The sequence below is a fragment of the Oncorhynchus clarkii genome, chromosome 17 (assembly GCF_045791955.1).
Source record: "Oncorhynchus clarkii lewisi isolate Uvic-CL-2024 chromosome 17, UVic_Ocla_1.0, whole genome shotgun sequence".
NCBI classification, from domain to species: Eukaryota; Metazoa; Chordata; class Actinopteri; order Salmoniformes; family Salmonidae; genus Oncorhynchus; species Oncorhynchus clarkii.
Genome location: NC_092163.1, coordinates 19659264 through 19677728, shown reverse-complemented (window position 1 = coordinate 19677728; position 18465 = coordinate 19659264). Strand labels below are relative to the sequence as shown.

Sequence of the window (18465 nt, the reverse complement as noted above, 5' to 3'; positions counted from 1 at the left end):
GTGTTGGTCCCATGTTTAATGAGTTGAAATAAAATATCCCAGAAATGTTCCATGCTGACAACCAGCTTATTTTTCTCAAATGATGTGCACAAATTTGTTAACATTCCTGTTAGTGAGTATTTCTCCTTTGCCAAGATAATTCATCCACCTGACAGGTGTGGCATATCAAGAAGCTGATTAAACAGCTTGATCATTACACAGGTGCACCTTGTGCTGGGGACAAAAGGCCACTCTAAAATGTGCAGTTTTGTCACACAACACAATGCCACAGATGTTTTTGAGGGAGCGTGTAATTGGCATGCTGATTGCAGGTATGTCCACCAGAGCTGTTGCCAGAGAATTTAATGTACATTTTTCCACCATAAGCCAACAACGTTGTTTTTGAGAATTTGGCAGTAAGTACAACCGGCCTCACAACCGCAGACCACGAGTAACCACGCCAGCCCAGGACCTTCACGTCCAGCTTCTTTACCTGCGGATTGTCTGAGACCAGCCACCCGGACAGCTGATGAAACTGAGGAGTCTTTCTGTCTGTAATAAATCCCTTTTGGGAAAAAAAATCTTTCTGATTCGCTGGGCTTGGCTTCCCAGTGGGTGGGCTTATGCCTTCCCAGGCCCACCCATGGCTGCGCCTCTGCCCAGTCATGGGAAATCCATAGATTAGGGCCTAATTCATTGACTGATTTCCTTATATGAACTGTAACTCAATAAAAGTGTTGAGATTTTTGCATGTTGCATTTATATATTTTTTCAGTATAACATTTTAAAACTTTTTAGATCAAATCTAAGGAATATCAAACATTCAATAAATCAAAAGTTCAGTAAATAATAGTTAACTAAATCAAATAATCAAGGCAAACTAGGCAGATCAAACAAAAAATAGTCAACAAAAATCAAACGGCCGTCAAAAGAAATGGGGTAAATAATCTATCAACAATAAATAAAGAAACAAATCTGACTGTCCTTTCACGGTATGGCATGAGTAACGGAAAAATGAAGGGGATGTGGCTGGCAAACCGATATTTAATTTCAGAATTGGTTCAAATTAGGATAAGGTTAGGGTCAGAATTAAGGGTTTGGTTAAGGTTGGGAATAAGTTAAGGGTCGGAAGCTATGTTTCCATTAACTTCTCCAGTGATTTGTCAACATTTAGAAAGTTTGCATAGAAAATAGATGCGACAATTGCCTACTAATGTGCGTTTCCATTGAACTGTCTTGTGTCGATAAAAACAGCATTAATAAATTGTTGACAGCCTTTATGCCCTCCCACCTAGTATTTAGAATTACTTCAGGTGCCCCTCGAACCTTCAAAATGATTCCGCAATTATCATTTATTCAAAAAACACAGTTTCCATCACTATTTGTCGCAATAAAGAAAAACAAATCCGCCCCTGTCAAACAGATAAAAACATTGTGGATCTTTAGAGCATTTCTCCTACAGCTGCCTTTTCCATTACGTTTTTTGTTGTTGCAAAATTGCTATTGTCGAATAAACCTGAGTCAATGGAAACCTGCCTACTTTTGGATTTTCTCTAGTCTGGCGGTCAATGGGATGCTGGTCAGAAAAGTCCCTTTACTCTCCCCCCCATGAGTAACTAAACCCATGAGAGTTTCTGGGTTTATTAGAAACACAGATCACATGAGGAAGTTACTTAGTTCCGATTGCGAAGCCCCCTCAAATGTGACCGAGCATATAACAAATGTGTGCTCTCTGCCTCCACTTTATTCCTCTCCATCTCCCACTGTTGATAAGTTTAGCAGAAACCCTAATTACGAATGAATGTAGAAGTCTTCTGTTTGGCAAACAAGGACACTATCGATGTATGGAGTATTTGTATGATAAAATATTTTGCATTGGGCCTACTAGTTGAGATGTCCCTTGTCTTAGATCACTCCCAATAAGTCATTCTAGGCCTCTATCCTGTTCCTTGTTGATTGCTGGTCAACCTATTGATAAGAGCATTAATAGCTTTGATATCTGGTTTTATAAAGGTGCACAGCAGTCTCCTGTCCATAGCTAGGTAATTGAGGATAATATCAAACTTTATTGTAGATTTGTGACAGGCCATCTCAAAGGAGTCGTCTGACGCTAGTTTCTACTTCACAGTAGGGCTGTTTTTGGTTGCAAAAATGGCTTCTTGAAGATGTGAACTTTCACGTGTCTTAATTACAAACTTGTATGAGAACCATAAATATGAATACAAATGCTAAATGATGAGCCTAGTTTAGCCAAGGAGAATGCACTGAGCTGTATGGGGAGAAAGACGGGATCCTTCATGGAGAGCCATGATGGGCTGAGATAATGGTTGGGTTAACCATACTGACGGTTGGTTTTGTGATTACATGTGAATTCTTAAAGAGATGGGTGGGGCTTAAGAGAGTGGGAACGATGCTGAATGGGCGTTCACAAAGAAGAGCTCCCTAGGAAGTGTGAAAATAATTTTCTCCTAAATGGGATAGCAAGTTGATCAACTTTCAAAGCAGCATAACTTTCCCATGTTTACTCCAACAGTGTATGAAATGAATTTTGAAGCTTTGTATAAAATGTAAAAAACTAAAGCAAGGTCACTTAAATTTGACATAAGCCCCCATAGAGAAATCTGATCACATTTGTGACAGTTTAGCTTGGTTGAAGCCCACTGTAAGGAATATGTACCAGTAATGTACATAACAGACCCAATTTTCTGATGGTATGTGTAAAAGACCATTTATCTGTTGGAGACATTCTAACATTCTGAACTTTGATTCAGAAAGATGTTTGTTGCTTTTTAAATTCAATGTAATACTTGGAAATGGATTGTGTTACAACAGGGATCATCACACAGTAAACCATCTATCTGCTGAGGGCCAATTGTTTTTCTCTTGAGCTGATGGCCGGGCGGCCGGAACATAATTACAAATCATTTATAAACTGCAAATTGACCGCAAGAAGCCCAAACAGATATATTTTACTAAAACATCATAATTTCGAACCTTTCTTACGTTTGCAGATGATCACGTGCCTCTGTATTGCGCGTGGGAATACTTGGGAACAGATTTCCTAAATGAAAATCACTTGGAGCTGATTTGCTGGTGTTTTTAGTCTTTTATGTGCAACAATGAACATTTTAAAAACTTGGGGGGGCAAAATAAAACCGCCGGCGGGCCGACCAGTTTTACAATATCAACATTTCTATTTGTTTATGCCCCCCCCCCCACACACACACACACACACACACACTATAGGAACAGAGTACACAGGCATCCACTAAGATAGGATTGTACTTCATCTTGCCTTGTTTAAGGTTTACAGTACCTCCACTACTTATTAGTATCTAATTACCCACAAGCCCATATGTTATTCTACACTGATCCTTATAGAAACGGAATGTTTCTCCAGACTAACTCCCTAGCAAAATAGCGACAGTGACTTTAGAAAACCTCAATGAGTGACAGTGAACTAATGAACGGGGAGGGTTGAACTATAGAGGTGAGTGAGGAGAAGGAGGAGTGTGTAGAACAGGTTGGCCCGGTCCTGTGGAACTAAATAGATTGTCTGGGTGTTGAGTAGACACACTTGTTAACAGGGAGGGGCACAGGTACTCTTTCAGTCAGCTTAATCATAGTGCTGACACCAACAGGGACACACACTAAAATACGCACAGGGAGTGTGTATCTTATCTGTGACAGCGAGAGAGGAACAGAGAGTGTAAGGGGACCAGAGAGACTTGAGTTCTGTCCGTGGAGTGGAACGTCCACTCACCAAAAGATCCAGGATGTTCAAGAAGAAGGACAGTACTACCTTGAAGGGGTCCAGCAAGATCAGCACGTAAGTCTTTAAGGAACGATAGCAAACTCGGTCATGCAACCTCCTCCACCCTACCCTTTGCTCAGGAGTAGCGGTAGAGGGTTTCCGTCACCTGTGTGTGTGTGTGTGTGTGTGTTTGTTTTCAGGTCACGTAAAACAGATTTTAAAATGTGATGACGTTTATCAAATGGTACGGCTCATTAGATTCACATTGATTTGGTGACTATTCATGTCATTATAACGTTCCCCGTGGAGGGATATATGATGGCTTCAAGATTTCTACATTACCACGAAAGAGTAGGACATACAGTACTTAGATAAGGTAGGTAGGGACACATATTTTTTTATCAATGTTCATCCATCAATTATGACTCCTATGTCAATGCATCATCACCAGCATAGCCTGTAGGCCTAAATTAGCGATAAATCAAATGTCACCCTATAGAAAAATATGAATCACTTGAGCCTCCCTAAGGTTGAAAATCAAACCTGACCTCGGCAAAGGCAGCTTAGCACCAGGATGGTTGGTGTTCATGTTGAGTCAAAGGAGACTGACGTTAACCTGTACGTCTATGGGTGTAACCCTGGTGGAAAGACTCCCGTGAGAAAGATAGAAATGAAAATGCTTGACGCGTGAATACATGGAAGGTGTGTTTGATCATTGTGATGCTATAATAACAGGAGGATTGTCTTATAGTATCCATGCACAACACCTGGACTGAGATGAAAGGTAGAGGTGATGACCATTCAGAGTGAGAGGAGTGCCACTGGTTTCACCCTGCCTCAGGGTCACTGTGTGTCTGATGGCCCTGCTGATCAGGGCAGGGCAGATAAGGCCTCTGTCTGTGCTGTTCAGCTGGTTACTCCACTTCCTATGGGTGTTGGCTCACCCTCCCGCCACGGTGGTGCAAATGGGATATTTAAAGGGAATGTCCTTGTCTGATTGATAGACTGCTTGTCTCTCTGTTATTAAACACAATTGAAACATCTGTATCAGCACTGTGAAGTGTGCTACAGTACAACTGTTGATGAAGCATTTAATGACAGCGAAGATATTTTAGTATAGTAGGTCTATCTTAGTTGTGGCGGAGGGCATTCGTGTAAAGTCTAGGGCCTGCATTTAATGTGTTTAAGGCACTTAAATATTTCACCCGGTCCATCACCTGTAGAAGTTGTCATTGGAGGGATAGTGGTGTTTAAAGAGGAGGTTTGTGAGTCCTGTAGTGCTGGTATTTAAAGGGGAGGTTAGTGACTTCAGTGCTGGTATTTAAAGGGGAGGTTAGTGACTTCAGTGCTGGTATTTAAAGGGGAGGTTAGTGACTTCAGTGCTGGCATGGTCCACAGGGGCAGGTTGACGTGAGAACACAGATCTATGTATTACTGAATGTGCTGGTACAAGCATATGTAATCTCATTACATCATAATACATGTTTTACTGTTGATAACACTTTCATGTCAAAATGGATCCTTAGGTTAAAAGGAACATGGGCAAAAATGTTGGGGTCGTCAAATGTAGTCAGTTCAGCAAATTCAACTACACAGTTAAAGTAGTGGACTATTTTCTACACATGCACTGTATATCACCTGAATTGGTGAAATGAATTGATCCCAACTCAGATGAAGTTGTAAGACGACAGTTACATACTGTATTTAACAGTTTACCAGGCAATCTGAATAGCCTGGATTCAAAGCTGTGGAGAAGTATTCAACACACTTCCAACACTCTGGAGATCAATGCTCTACCTTGAACACTGCCCTGGGAGAGTACCCACTAGGTCGGCAGGGAGAGAGAGCAATACAGGTCGTCACAGTCACACAGAGGGAGTGACAGAGAGACAAACAAATAGTTGAGAGAGACAAACAAACAGCATTTTGGGAATTCTCAGGTGGGGCAGGGGAAGTGATTCACCCTCCTGTTGATCCCAGGTCGTTACCTCTAGAGACCATTGGTGTATGTCCCAAATGGCACACTATTCCCTGCGTAGTGCACTACATTTGACCAGAGATATGGTCAAAAGTACTGCACTACGAAGGGAATAGGGTGCCTTTTGGTACTCACTTTGGTTTCAGTTCAAGAGTGTTGTCTTATGTAGGGCCAGGAGTTTTTCCTGAACATCAAGAACTCAGTGCCCTAGTTATAGGTTCTAGCTATGGCCCAGAGTTCTTCCTGGTCAAGTCACAAAGAACTCTGGTCCTAGTCATACATTTGGACTTTTGTTAGTCTTGGATAAAGTGTTGATTTTGGACAAAGGGAAGTTAGTTCACGGAGGACATCTTCACACACATCTACTCTGCCTGTGTCACTATCTATTCTTAGCCTGTGGTTTTATATCTAATGATTTGGCGTGTTAGGTTTTGTAACTGGATAGCTTACACAAGGATAATGGCCTCAGCATCCATCTTAAATGTTTAGAACCTTGACCTTCATTGGTCACTTAAGTCAAGGACAACAACTCAGACGCTCGTAAATGGTCCCAAACTTTTTTTAAATTATTGATAGGATTCAGACAGAGATTCCATTTCCACATTCCTCTCTCTGCCTCTTTCCTCTTTGCATTTTGTATCTTCTTTGCTATTTTTCTAAATCTTTAACCTTTAACCTTTGCCCTCTAAACAGTTCCACAGCCAACGACTTGGCCTTGGTGATTGCACGCATGCAAAAGAATTCCGACCAGGTGGAGAAAGATGTCCTCCGGGCCGAAGAGCTACTTGCTGTGGTGAGAACACATACCGACGGTCTCTCTCTTTCTTTCTCTCTAAATAATAGTGTTTCCATGGACTTAAATTCTGGCCACTATTCGTTCTCTGGACTCACCTACTGTCTTCACCCCCATTGCCATGTAGGATGAAGAGAATGAGAAGAAAAACCAGCCCCTCCAGCACCAGAAAGTGGTGGCAAGCAACCTGTCTGAGGCTGAGGGCCTGCTGAATGACCTCTTCCTGGATGTGGACAAGGCCAAGAAGTACAAACACCCTCAAGGCAGCGAGATAGAGAGCGAGTGAGTGACCTCTTCTAGGCCCATCCCACTGGGCACAGACATGAATTCAACGTTTATTCCACATTGGTTCAACACAGTTTCATTGAAATGATATGGAAACAATGTTGATTAAACCAGTGTGTGCCCAGTGGGATATCTCTTATGAACGCTGATATCGTTTGGGCTCTTTAGCTGCTTCAAAAAAATGAGTCTCTGCAGAAATCCATCTTTCCCTTTAAGACATTTGATCATTGGGGGATACAGTAAGGTCCAGCCTGATTTATTTACTAAAATGTAAATAAAATGTTTCTCTTGCCAGTTCTCTTTGTTATCATGCTCATGCTAAACATACTAAACGTATTTTCCCCTCCCTTCCTCAACCTTTTGGTCATTCCAGTGTCAGACACCTTCATGACCGCTGGCTGAAAGACTGTGCCATCTACCGGGACATCTATGAGCCTGTCAACGATGTGGAGCTGAAGCCCAGAATCGACTGGGCTTCAGTGCTCAATCAGAAACAGGTGAAATCAAGTGTCCTCTTCTTCTTTGGCAACTAACTTAAGACCAAGCCTCCCTATTGTAAACATCCTTATAGAATCATGGTGCTCATCCCCTTGACAAACTGTTCTGTTGACCAATCCAAGCTGAACTTTACTTCAGTTGTACTATATACTGACTGACTTAGCTAACCCAACAGTACACAACACAACTAACACAACAGTACACAACGTTCAGTTCATCGTTATCCTACAGTTCATGCTCATTTAAGATACCCCATAAGAATGCATACTACCATAAAGCCGAGTCTAATTGTGTCCATGACTGACCATACCCTTCTGCGTGTCTGTCTCTCAGAGGGAGGTGAACACGGAAGAGTACGGGCCCACCATGGCTGACCTGAAGAAGCAGATCGCCGCCCACAACATACTGCACAAGGAGATCGAGGCCTACAGCTCTCAGCTCAGCCTCAGCTCCACCAGCACCAAGGTAACCCCTTCAACTCTCTCATCTCCGTGACGATGAATTCAAGGGTTCATGGATTTAATGGACGTGTTTGGAAACATCTTGTAGCTAGTGAACATGACAACAATTCATTTGTGTTTCAGGAGGAGTATGCTGCCATCAAGAAGCAATACAACAATATTTTGGTAAGTCATAGTTATCATATGGGTACTGTGAGATCCAGAGGAGGCTTGTGGGAGGAGGTATAGGAGGACGGGGTCATTGTAATGGCTGGAATGGAATAAATGGAACAGAGTCCAACATGCGGTTTCCAAATGTTTGATGTGTTTGATACCGTTCCATTTATTCCTATAGCTCCTCCCACCAGCCTCCTCTGATGGGATCGGTGGGATTTCACTTTCAACCTAAAAGTAATTGAAACATATGTTCTCTTTTTTTTTTTGTGGCTCTTTACAGTTGTTATATAATATTGTTCTATTCCCACAGGACAATTCAAAATGGCGGCACCACTACCTAAGCAGTCTGTATGACTACATGCAGAGCTGTAACAAGGAGCTGACTTATCTCGGAGACGAACAGACAAAAATCCTGAAACAGGACTGGAGCGACCACATGTTGGACCCTCCGGACGTCCGCAGACAGTATGAGGTGAGAGTCCATCTTAGGGGTCAAATAGAGTGTCACTCAATGTCAATAAGCCTTAATATAACAATAAAGTATGAAACTGTTGCTTGAGGAGCTGCTTCATAGGTTTCTGGCATGGATGTACATTTAGTTTTCCATTACTGAATGAGCCATGTTCAGGGGCATCATATTTATTTTTTTATTTTTTTATCTCAATCAGAACTTCAAGAACAACAGCTTGCTGTCCCATGAAAGCGAAGTGAACAAACTCCAGGATGACGGTGATCGACTCCTTGAGCTGAAGCACCCGGCCAGCACCACAATACAGGTACATGCCAATAACCAATTACAACTTTAAGTACACCTCCCCTTCTAGACGATTACCATTTTACATTGTCTTCAATCAGGAATCAATCACTCTTCTATAGATTAGACTTCTACATTTAGGTCCACCAAGTTTACAATGTTCCTGAAAGATATCGAGATTTTCCCTTTACGTGATGCCTTCATCTTTATACTTGTTTCAGGCTCAGAGAGATTCTTTGCGGAATGAGTGGCAGAAGTTCCTCAACCTGTGCATCTGCCAAGAGACCCATCTGGATTACATAGAGGATTTCAAGAAGGTACATGTCACTCAGAATACATTAACAAGGCTTCATAGTATCTACATCAGCTTAGAATAATATTCAGATTCCTGCTTTTATTGTCAGAATGGAAAGGGTATCTTCTGTTTGGTTTTGAACCAGAAATGTCCCTAAGCACATTACCATAGACATTCAAACTGCAGCATGATCAGTAACCTGGATAGGTCAAAGATACTGTATGTGAAAAAGGTACCATGTTATGATGTGTTGTCTGTCTGTGTCCCTGTTCAGTACCAACTAGATGTGGAGACACTATCGGAGTCTCTGAGTGAACTCAACTCTAGCCTGAAGAAAGTGGAAGGCACAACTGGGAAGAGTGGCTCAGCGATGACTCTTCAACTGGAGGTAAAATAAGATATCGTTCATTAGTCCATACTAGATGGAAATTTGTCTTCTGCTTTTTTCCCAGCCTCTCCGACACACACACACACACACACACACACACACACACACACACACACACACACACACACACACACACACACACACAAATACAAATATAGGTAATGCCAGGATGTGAACACTATTATCTATTGTACATCTGGATGCAGTTCCAATCTCATTGAATCTTCGGTGTTAACTTGCGCAGTAAACTTTCAACACACCCAGGAAACATAAAGATGCTACATTGCATTTCATATTGAACAAATTTTTTTTAAACTCATGCTTTTACCTCTGCACATTTATTATCAATGTAAAATACATGTACAAAAACCCTTTTCAAGACCAGCCTTTTTTTCTACAATGTCAATTAGTGGGCTTTAACTCCCTGCACCACAATAGAGAAATAAATGGTAGTGTGCATGCTAACACTTCACTTCTAAAGACATTGCATTTCTTTCACACATTATCAGACGTTATCATGACATTACCCTACTACATTATGTAAATAATGTGAAGAAAAAGGGTTATGCCGAAATGCAATGCAGCTGGTCCTAATTCCGCAATTTCGCTTTACCACTCTCTCTCTCTCTCTCTCTCTCTCTCTCTCTCTCTCTCTCTCTCTCTCTCTCTCTCTCTCTCTCTCTCTCTCTCTCTCTCAGGCGGAGGAGAGCACGGTGCAACGTAACGAGCAGCTCCTGGCTGACCTGAGGAAGAGGAGCACCACCATCGCCCCCCTCAAGCTGCGCCGCTGCCCGCCCACCAGGTCCACCACCGTGGATTCCCTCTGTGACTGGAAGACTGAGAAGGTATGACCAGCTGCTCTGACCTCTCACCTTTTAACTTTGACCCTGTCCTGGAGCCTCCACCACAGGTTACGGTATGAAGTCAAAGCGGGTTCCAAACCTCTGTAGAATCTTTGATAAAGCTACTAAGCAATGACGTGACTACTAGAATAGAATAGAATGCTCTACCACGGCACTGAGAGGTGTGTCAAGGCATGCGACGCAATGTAGGCTCATGTAAACATCACAAAATCAAACATTACTGTAACTAGGGAACTCACTAAAGTAAATTAAAGTTCCTAGATACCTCAGTATTGGGCATTGTGTTTGTGAGATGAAAAGGAATATTTACATGTGATCCATTCTGAGGAAAGTTCTCTCTTTGTGTTCTTTTAGGCTGAACTCACTCGAGGGGACAAGTTCACCCTCAAGTCGAATTCAGACGTTGAGAACTGGAACGTATTGACCAGCAGTGGGGCAACCAAAACCTTTCCAGGGGTCTGCTTCCTGATCCCACCCCCTGACCCAGAGGCCATTGCCACCGTAGACATGTAAGCAACAGGAGAATATGTAATTTATGTCAATTATATGACAAGCATATGGAAAAATAATACGTCAATTTTGTGAATTAAAATGCCTCAGTTCTAACGATTTTTGTGTGTGCGCGCACAGACATGGTGATGTGCTTGACGACATCAAGAAGAGGAGGGCTGTTTATTTAGGCACAATGAAGGACAAGATCCGTTGTGTCGAAGAGAAACCCGTATACACAGGTGAGGAAAAAGTTGCTCCATTAATCCCAGTACCCCAAAACAAAGCCTTCCAAATAACTCTGTAACTGCTACTGTTACTGCTAGGATCCTTAACTGTAAATAAGGAGAAATGGCTTCTCCAACTTTTGATTCAACATTGTCCCTAAACCACATTGTGATATCACATTCAATTCATCACGTCATGTAAACCCCAAGCCAAAGTGTATTTATGGGACATGTGTACATATACAATGTGTGAAATTAACTACAGCTGCAGATATAATGGCCCCCTTTTCCCTACATAGTGCACTACTTTTGATTAGGCCAGATTATCATTGCCCTGTGTCCCCCACGTAGCCCCACCGTCCAACCCCAAAGCTAAAGCCGCGGCCAGTCAGCTGGATAAACTGGATGAGGACCTGGTCAAAGCCAAGCAGGGCATGTTGAGCCGTCTGAGGGCCCCGCTGGACCGCAGTGACCCCACCGCCGACCTGGCCAAGAGGCTGAAGGATCAAGAGGTGAGAGAGAGAGAGAGTCTTGTTTTTAACTTTATTGAGACAGATACAAGTGGAAATGAGCAAGGAGACAGAGAAGGAGGGAGAAAGAGAGTAGAGGTGGAGCCGGGATTCGTACCCATTACCCATTAGACCAGCCTCAGGCACAGTCTAAGGGGACAACCGAAATGGCACCCTATTCCACTACTTTTGATAGACGTCTACCAGCCATTGTAACTGTACAATATATCTTCATGCTGTTAAAATCACTAAATCTGAATAATTATAGGTTGACATTGATGACATTGATGGATTCGTGCCTCCTAAAGATGATGATGACAATGATGATGAGTCTAATGTCTACGGCGATGATGATGATAGTTATGCTATTGTTGGTGAGGATGGTACTGATCCTAATGATATGGTGGTTGTATCTCTTGTAGAAAGCAGCAGATGCTCTGGCAGCTATGGAGCAGCCGAAGTTGGAGAAGGACATCTCCAAAGGCCTTGCAGCCAAACTTCAAGCTGCCAAGGACAAGCAAGATAGCATCGCAGCCCTGGCCGAGCTATTTAACAAGAAGTACAACCATTTTACAAACATACATTATCACCGATCACCTGTCTTATTGATATATTATCAGAAAATAGAATCAAACAGCAGATCTTGGGGTTAATTATTGTTTAATTTTTTTGCCATTTCTTCTATAGGGCTAATGCATCTCTGAACCTGGAGAAGCAGATCAAGAAAGTGGATGGCATCGTCTCTGGCTTTGAGGAAAAGCTGAATAAGGATGGCCCTATCCCAGATGTCCCCAATGCTATTCAGGCCCGCACCCAGGAGATCCAGGTGGGTGGGACATTACCAGTGCACCCTATTCCCTATATATTGAACTACTTTTGACCAGGACCATTGCCTACACTGCCTTGGATTAGTGTGCCATTCTGGACACAACTCAACTTTCTCAAGAGAACCAAATAGATTCTACAGTATCCTTGAACAAATTGGACCAGAGAATACCCTAGTAGTTGACTTGAAGTAATAAAGGACTATATAATTTGACTGCACATATCAGTCATCCCTTCTAATTTAGCTAAAAGCACCCCACCAGGACACATATTTATCATATCGGTTCTCTACAGAGTCTGCGTAAGGATGTGGCGGGCTCTCAGGATGAACTGAAGAAGCTGGGCCAGGACCTGGAGACCAGCGAGCAGCTGTGTAGTTCCCTGCAGCAGGGCTACCAGGAGTACTGCCCAGACATCCATCGCCAGGGGACCCAGGTCAAACAACTACAGAACCGCTACTCTAACGTCAACAACCAACTGAAGGAGAGGTGAGCCCAGGGCCACTTTGCCTGTTAGCTAACGTTGACCACACACACCATGTCTGCAAATATATGGTATCAAAATAGTCCATTTGTTTGCTCGAACGTCAGATGAAAATAATAATTGTTTTCAGTTTGTCACCACAAAAGTGTTTATCATTGTGTTTTTCTGTCTCAGAGAGGGCCTCTTGCAAGAGGCTGCAGGCAAGAACCAGGAATTCCAGAACACAAGCAAATCTCTGAACTTCTTCCTGAAAAATCTGCCTGACAACAAGATCAGCCCCAGCGATGACCTATCACAGGTCAACTCCAAGCAGACTTCCCAGAAGGTCAGTCTGTTTGTGTTGTGTGTCAAGAAGCTCTGAAATTGTTGGTGATATTCTTAAAATATCATTGTAAGACACATATTTTGCAATCAAGTTTAATTTAGTAATTTATATTGCAGAGGGTGGTGGATGACATCAAGAGGAAGGGAGACGACCTGGACAGAGTGCTTGACCTTTCCCAAGATTTGCAGAATATCCTCAATGTAAGACTCCGATTAAGTTACATTATCCTACTGCATCATGATTAACCTTGTATTTGTGTAACATATATTTGAATATTTGGATATTGAATAATAAAATCTTTAATTCAACTGCTTGTGCAGGAATATGAGGTCAACACTGACAAATACAGCAGCACCCTCGACAATGTGGGAGGCAAAGATTCCAAAACACGTCACACCTCCACCCTTGCTGATACTGTGCAGAACCAGGTAATACACAAAGGATGGAATGACATTCATGTTTATCCACTTCTATGCAGACCAGTGTAGGGTGCGTCATGTTTCCTGCATGTTTTCTTGAGCACTGTGAGCTGAAGGATGGCTGTGCTTCTTTGTGTATTACAGGAAAAGGCTGTGGTGAACCACTATGCTAAAACGTCCGCTGAGAATGACCAGCTGCTCAATCAGATGGGCTTTGCTAAGAACCTCATCGCTCAGGTGAGTTGGAAAATCTAGCTAAACATAAAACTTCTTTCCCACTGCCAGTTTTGATCAATTGAATGTGTTTCGGATACAAAATTATGAAAATGTTGAAGTATTTTCCCTGAAATTGCTTTTAAAACTATGCTTTTTTTGTTTTACTTTTTGCAGAAACATGAGAAACAATCCATAGAACCGACCATAAAATCAACCATGAACATAAAGAGCCTGCAGCAAGAGTTGAGTGCGGAGAGCGATAGACGCAGCCGTGCTGAGACTGACGTGGCAACGTTCAAGACCAGGATGCTGTCTCTGAAGAGCCGTAAAGGGATGCATCGAGTTGAGGAGAAGGAGGTGCTCGAGTACTACCGCGACCCTAAACTGGAAACCGACCTAAAAGATCTAGAGGACCAAATCCACAAAGAGGCCTTGAAGCGCAGCCGTACCCAGGGTGAGATCGAGGGTGTTAAAATCAAAATCGCTACTTTTGGGGACGACCTCAAGTGCATCAAGCCCAAACTGGTGACTAGAGAGGTGACTGAGTTTGAGAGAGATCCTCAGTTGGATGTAGAAGCCTCCAAGTTAAAAGATGAGATCGGCAAGATAAAGAATGAGGTACGAGTAAAAGAGGGCGAAGTCATTCAACAGAAGACAGAGGTCACCATCCTGAATGCTACAAGACCCAACATCAGGGAGAAGGTTATGAAAAAGGAGGTGATTCGATTGGAGAAGGATCCAGAGATGCTCAAGGCTGTTAAAACCTTTGAGAAGGAAATCACAGATGAAGGCAACAAGAGCAAGACTCTGAATGATGAGATCTTCCAAACAAGGAGCCAGATCAATGCATTGGAGAGGATCATTCCCACCATTCAGCCCAAGGTGGTCACCAGGGAGGTGAAGAAAGTCGAACAGGACCCTGAGCTCATCAATGAATCCAAGAGGATTCGATCAGGCCTAGAGGGAGAGAAAATTGAGACAGACTCCCTGGTCAAGGAGGTCTCTCAACTCAAAATTCGGTATAGCGAGGTGGGGCAGTGGAAGCCCAAGGTCGAACTCAAGGAAATTGTCAATGAGATCTACCGCATAGATCCACAAACAGAGTCGGAGATAATGCGTCTGAAGAAAGATGTTCAAGACTTCAACAAGCAGCGTTCTGACTTACAGGACAAGATCACTTTGGTCATGGTCGATCTGGAAGCCCTGCGTTCCAAGAAGCCAAAGGTGGAGCTGAAGGAAGTCATCCAAGACGTGGTGAAAGAGGAGAGGAGCCCTGAGAACGAAAGAGAGATACAGAGGCTCAATGATCAGGTGAACTATGTGCACCGAACTTACAATAATGTAGAGGACCAGATTAACCTCCTGAGAAAAGAGAGGGACGAGTGGAAAGCAGAAAAATCCAAGGTGGAGACAAAGCTGATGACCAAAGATATCTTCAAGTATGAGGATGATCCACTCTTGGAGAAGGAGGCAGATCGGCTGAGAAAGGAGGTACGCGATGAGCAACAGTGTCGCCGTACCACGGAGGAGATGGTGTTCGACCTGCAAAACAAGTACATCCTGCTGGAGAGACAAAAGCCAGAGGAAAAAGTGGTGGTGCAGGAGGTGGTGCGTCTACAGAAGGACCCCAAGCAAATAGTTGAGCATGATAAGCTTGGCAGGAGCCTTGATGAGGAGGTTAAGTCCCGCCGGCAGCTAGAGCTTGAGATGCAAAAACTTAAAACCTTAGTGGAGGAGAAGGAGAACATCCTAAAGCAGAGTGATGAACATCAGAAGAAGATTAAAGTGGAGTCTGAACTGAAACAGATCAAACTGCGCATCAAAGAGCTGGAGAATGCCCCACCGCCCATCGAGGAGAGTATCATTGTCGAGGAGGTCCTGAAAGTTGAGAGAGACCCTAGACTGGAGAGGATGACCAACGGTCTTCGCTCAGACATGGACAAGGAAACCAATGACGTCCTGAATATTCAGAGAAACATCAGGAACACTAATGTCAAGCTTGAGCTCATTCAGCGAGAAAAGGCCGTAGAGAAGACGGTGTACAAAGAGGTGATCCGGGTGGAGAAAGACCAGGCTGTAGAAGCAGAGAGATACCGCCTGAAGGGCCTGGTGTCTCAGGAGAAACATGCCAGGCAGGACCTGGAGGAAAAAATCAAACAGCTCTCTGACAAACTCAACCGACTGAATGGCAGTCAGTCGAGCACTTCTCGGGAAGAGACAAGTCTCATTCTGGCCAGGGACGCCTCGCAGAGGGAGAAAGACAACCTCACCCGGGAGCTGAGGAAGTTGGAGTCTGAGAGGCAAGACATCAGCTTATCGTTCCAGCAGCAGACCAAGCTGATGAGCGAGAGAAGCCAGATCAACAGACAAAAGAGCGTCAAGATGGAGTCTGACGTGCAGCGTCTGGAGAGGGAGATACTGGACGAGAAAGACACGATCCACCAGAAAGACAACGCCATCAGGATACTCCAGAGGGAAAAGGAGAAGGAAGACAATACAGAGACCCAGACAAAGGATACCAATGTCTCCACTAAAATCACCATCTTGGACCCTGATACTGGCAAAGAACTATCTCCATATGAAGCCTACCTGCAGGGACTGATCGACCGTGCCCAGTACATGCATCTGCAAGAGCTGGAGTGTGATTGGGAGGAAATAACTTCGATGGGACCTAATGGGGAGACCTCTGTGCTGCAGGATCGCAAGAGCGGCAAGCAGTACTCTATCAAAAATGCCTTGAGAGATGGAAAACTGACCCAGTATGATTTTCAAAAATACAAGGATGGGAAAATGCCCATTTCAGAGTTTGCACTTCTTGTCGCAGGTGAAAAAGAAAAACAGCCCAAGTTCAACTCAATCACATCAAAGCTGGAATCCTCGCTAAAGTCGTCCCCTACCAGCAGCGCCCCTGTTCCTGCCCCTAAGGAGAGATATCCTATCGCTGGTGTAATTGACACAAACACCGACACGTGCTTCTCCATACGCAGTGCAGTGGCCCGCAAGCTAATCGAAAGCGGCACGGCACAAAAGCTGTTGGAAGCACAGGCTGCTACAGGGGGCATCGTTGACATCAGCAACAAGGAGAGATACTCGGTCCACAAAGCAGCCGAGAGGGACCTCATCGATTCGAGCCAACTGCAGAGTCTACTCAATGCCCAGAAAGCCTACACTGGCGTGGAGGACCCCACGACCAGAGAACGCCTGTCGGTGGGAGGGGCCGTCCTGAAAGGTTGGATGCCCAAAGAAACTGCCCTGCGTTACATGGAGGTGCAACACCTGACAGGAGGGCTGGTAAATCCCAACAACACGGACCGTGTGAGCATACAGGAGGCCATTGGAGCCAAGATGATTGACAGCACCATGATGAGAGAGCTTCAGGACGAGTACAACTACGCCAAGGAAATCGTCGACCCCACAACAAAGGATAAAATCAACTACAAGCAAGCGATGGCCCGCTGCAAGACAGATCCTCAGTCTGGCCTACTGATGCTACCTGCTTCCTCCAAAGTGTCTGGCAGCAGCTACACCCCTACATACAATTCTCATCGATTTTCTCCTAGATAATAGACCTGTTAACAGTGTGCTTGGAGGGTATTCTTGTCTCTAGGGTGATTTTTAATATGAAGTCAAATTATATTGTATAAACTTAAATATCAATACTACCCAGAATGTATAATTTTAATTTTGTCTGAAAATATTGCGTAGCTCACTGTAAGGTCATGATTGTTGCTGCTGAGTTGCTTTTGTTTACCAAAATTCTTTGGAGATGGCAGAATCTACTTTAAAAAAGGAAAAAGACAAAGGAGTTTTATGTTTTTTAAAAATGTATCCTTGATATTATTGTTTTACTAGAGCTGATGGGACATGGTGCAATGTTATTGACTAAGTTTTGCTTGTCTATTTCTTATTTTCCTGACACTGATCCTTTTAAATGCAACCTTGATACTGTATCAAGAAAATAATTACTCATTAAAGATTATATTGTCAACATGCTTGCTTCTTCAATTCCAACAAAATAAAATAATTAACTACCAAAAAATAAAGCAACACGATAACACATAAATACATAAATACATCTAATATCAAATCAAGAAGAATTTATTTGTTTGTTTCTCACAAATATACATTTCCAAGCTACATATCAGTTTTCATTCACAAATACAACCATTGCATAAATGGCTACATCAAACATTCTCTCTTATCTTAGATTAGCTACAATAAGAATATAAGCATGCATTTTCTTGATCTACTTCATACACCTGACCCAACATTCAGTGAACTTGCCTAACTCTGTCAGCAGGAAGAGGGTGACTTCCAGAATTGATATCGTATGACAAATAATGGTAGGACTTTACAGTGCACCAGAACAAGCAGCTTTTGTGTATCGAATCAGGATTTCATCAGAAGTCTTTTTATATCCCAATTCCACCCTTCGCCATTCTAAATTAGCGAAAGGCAGAGTCTCATAATTCTTGACATCCCCATGTAAATCGGCTATTTGGGAAAATGTCCCGACCATAAAAAAATCTGACCTTTTGACACGATCCATCTGAGGTCATATAAACATTACAACATGTCATTAAATTCCACCTGGTTCATAACTTTCCACTAGTAGCACTGTATCAGATTAATTCTTATTGGGTCCAGGTCAGAGAGGAGCAGGTGGCCGAGCAGCAGTAGCAGCATCTCCCTTGCTCCCCCCCCCTCTCTGAAGTAGCTCCTCTGTCAATTGACACCTCTCTGTAGCAGGACTAGGTTGACCCCATCC

The 18465-nt window shown here is 43.2% G+C and overlaps 1 protein-coding gene across 1 annotated transcript; it reads left to right on the top strand.

Moving 5' to 3' along the window:
• The first annotated feature begins 3552 nt into the window (after window positions 1-3552).
• LOC139370461 (envoplakin-like) lies at window positions 3553-17689 on the top strand. The gene is made up of 22 exons (XM_071109956.1): window positions 3553-3808; window positions 6405-6504; window positions 6632-6786; window positions 7163-7286; window positions 7621-7752; window positions 7872-7913; window positions 8215-8376; window positions 8573-8680; window positions 8880-8975; window positions 9228-9341; window positions 10040-10186; window positions 10559-10713; window positions 10835-10935; window positions 11272-11432; window positions 11852-11988; window positions 12117-12255; window positions 12549-12742; window positions 12912-13062; window positions 13179-13262; window positions 13383-13490; window positions 13626-13718; window positions 13872-17689. The coding sequence occupies exons 1-22, from the start codon at window positions 3756-3758 to the stop codon at window positions 17259-17261; spliced, it is 5946 nt and encodes a 1981-aa protein (XP_070966057.1). The 5' UTR covers window positions 3553-3755; the 3' UTR covers window positions 17262-17689.
• Window positions 17690-18465: the final 776 nt, after the last annotated feature.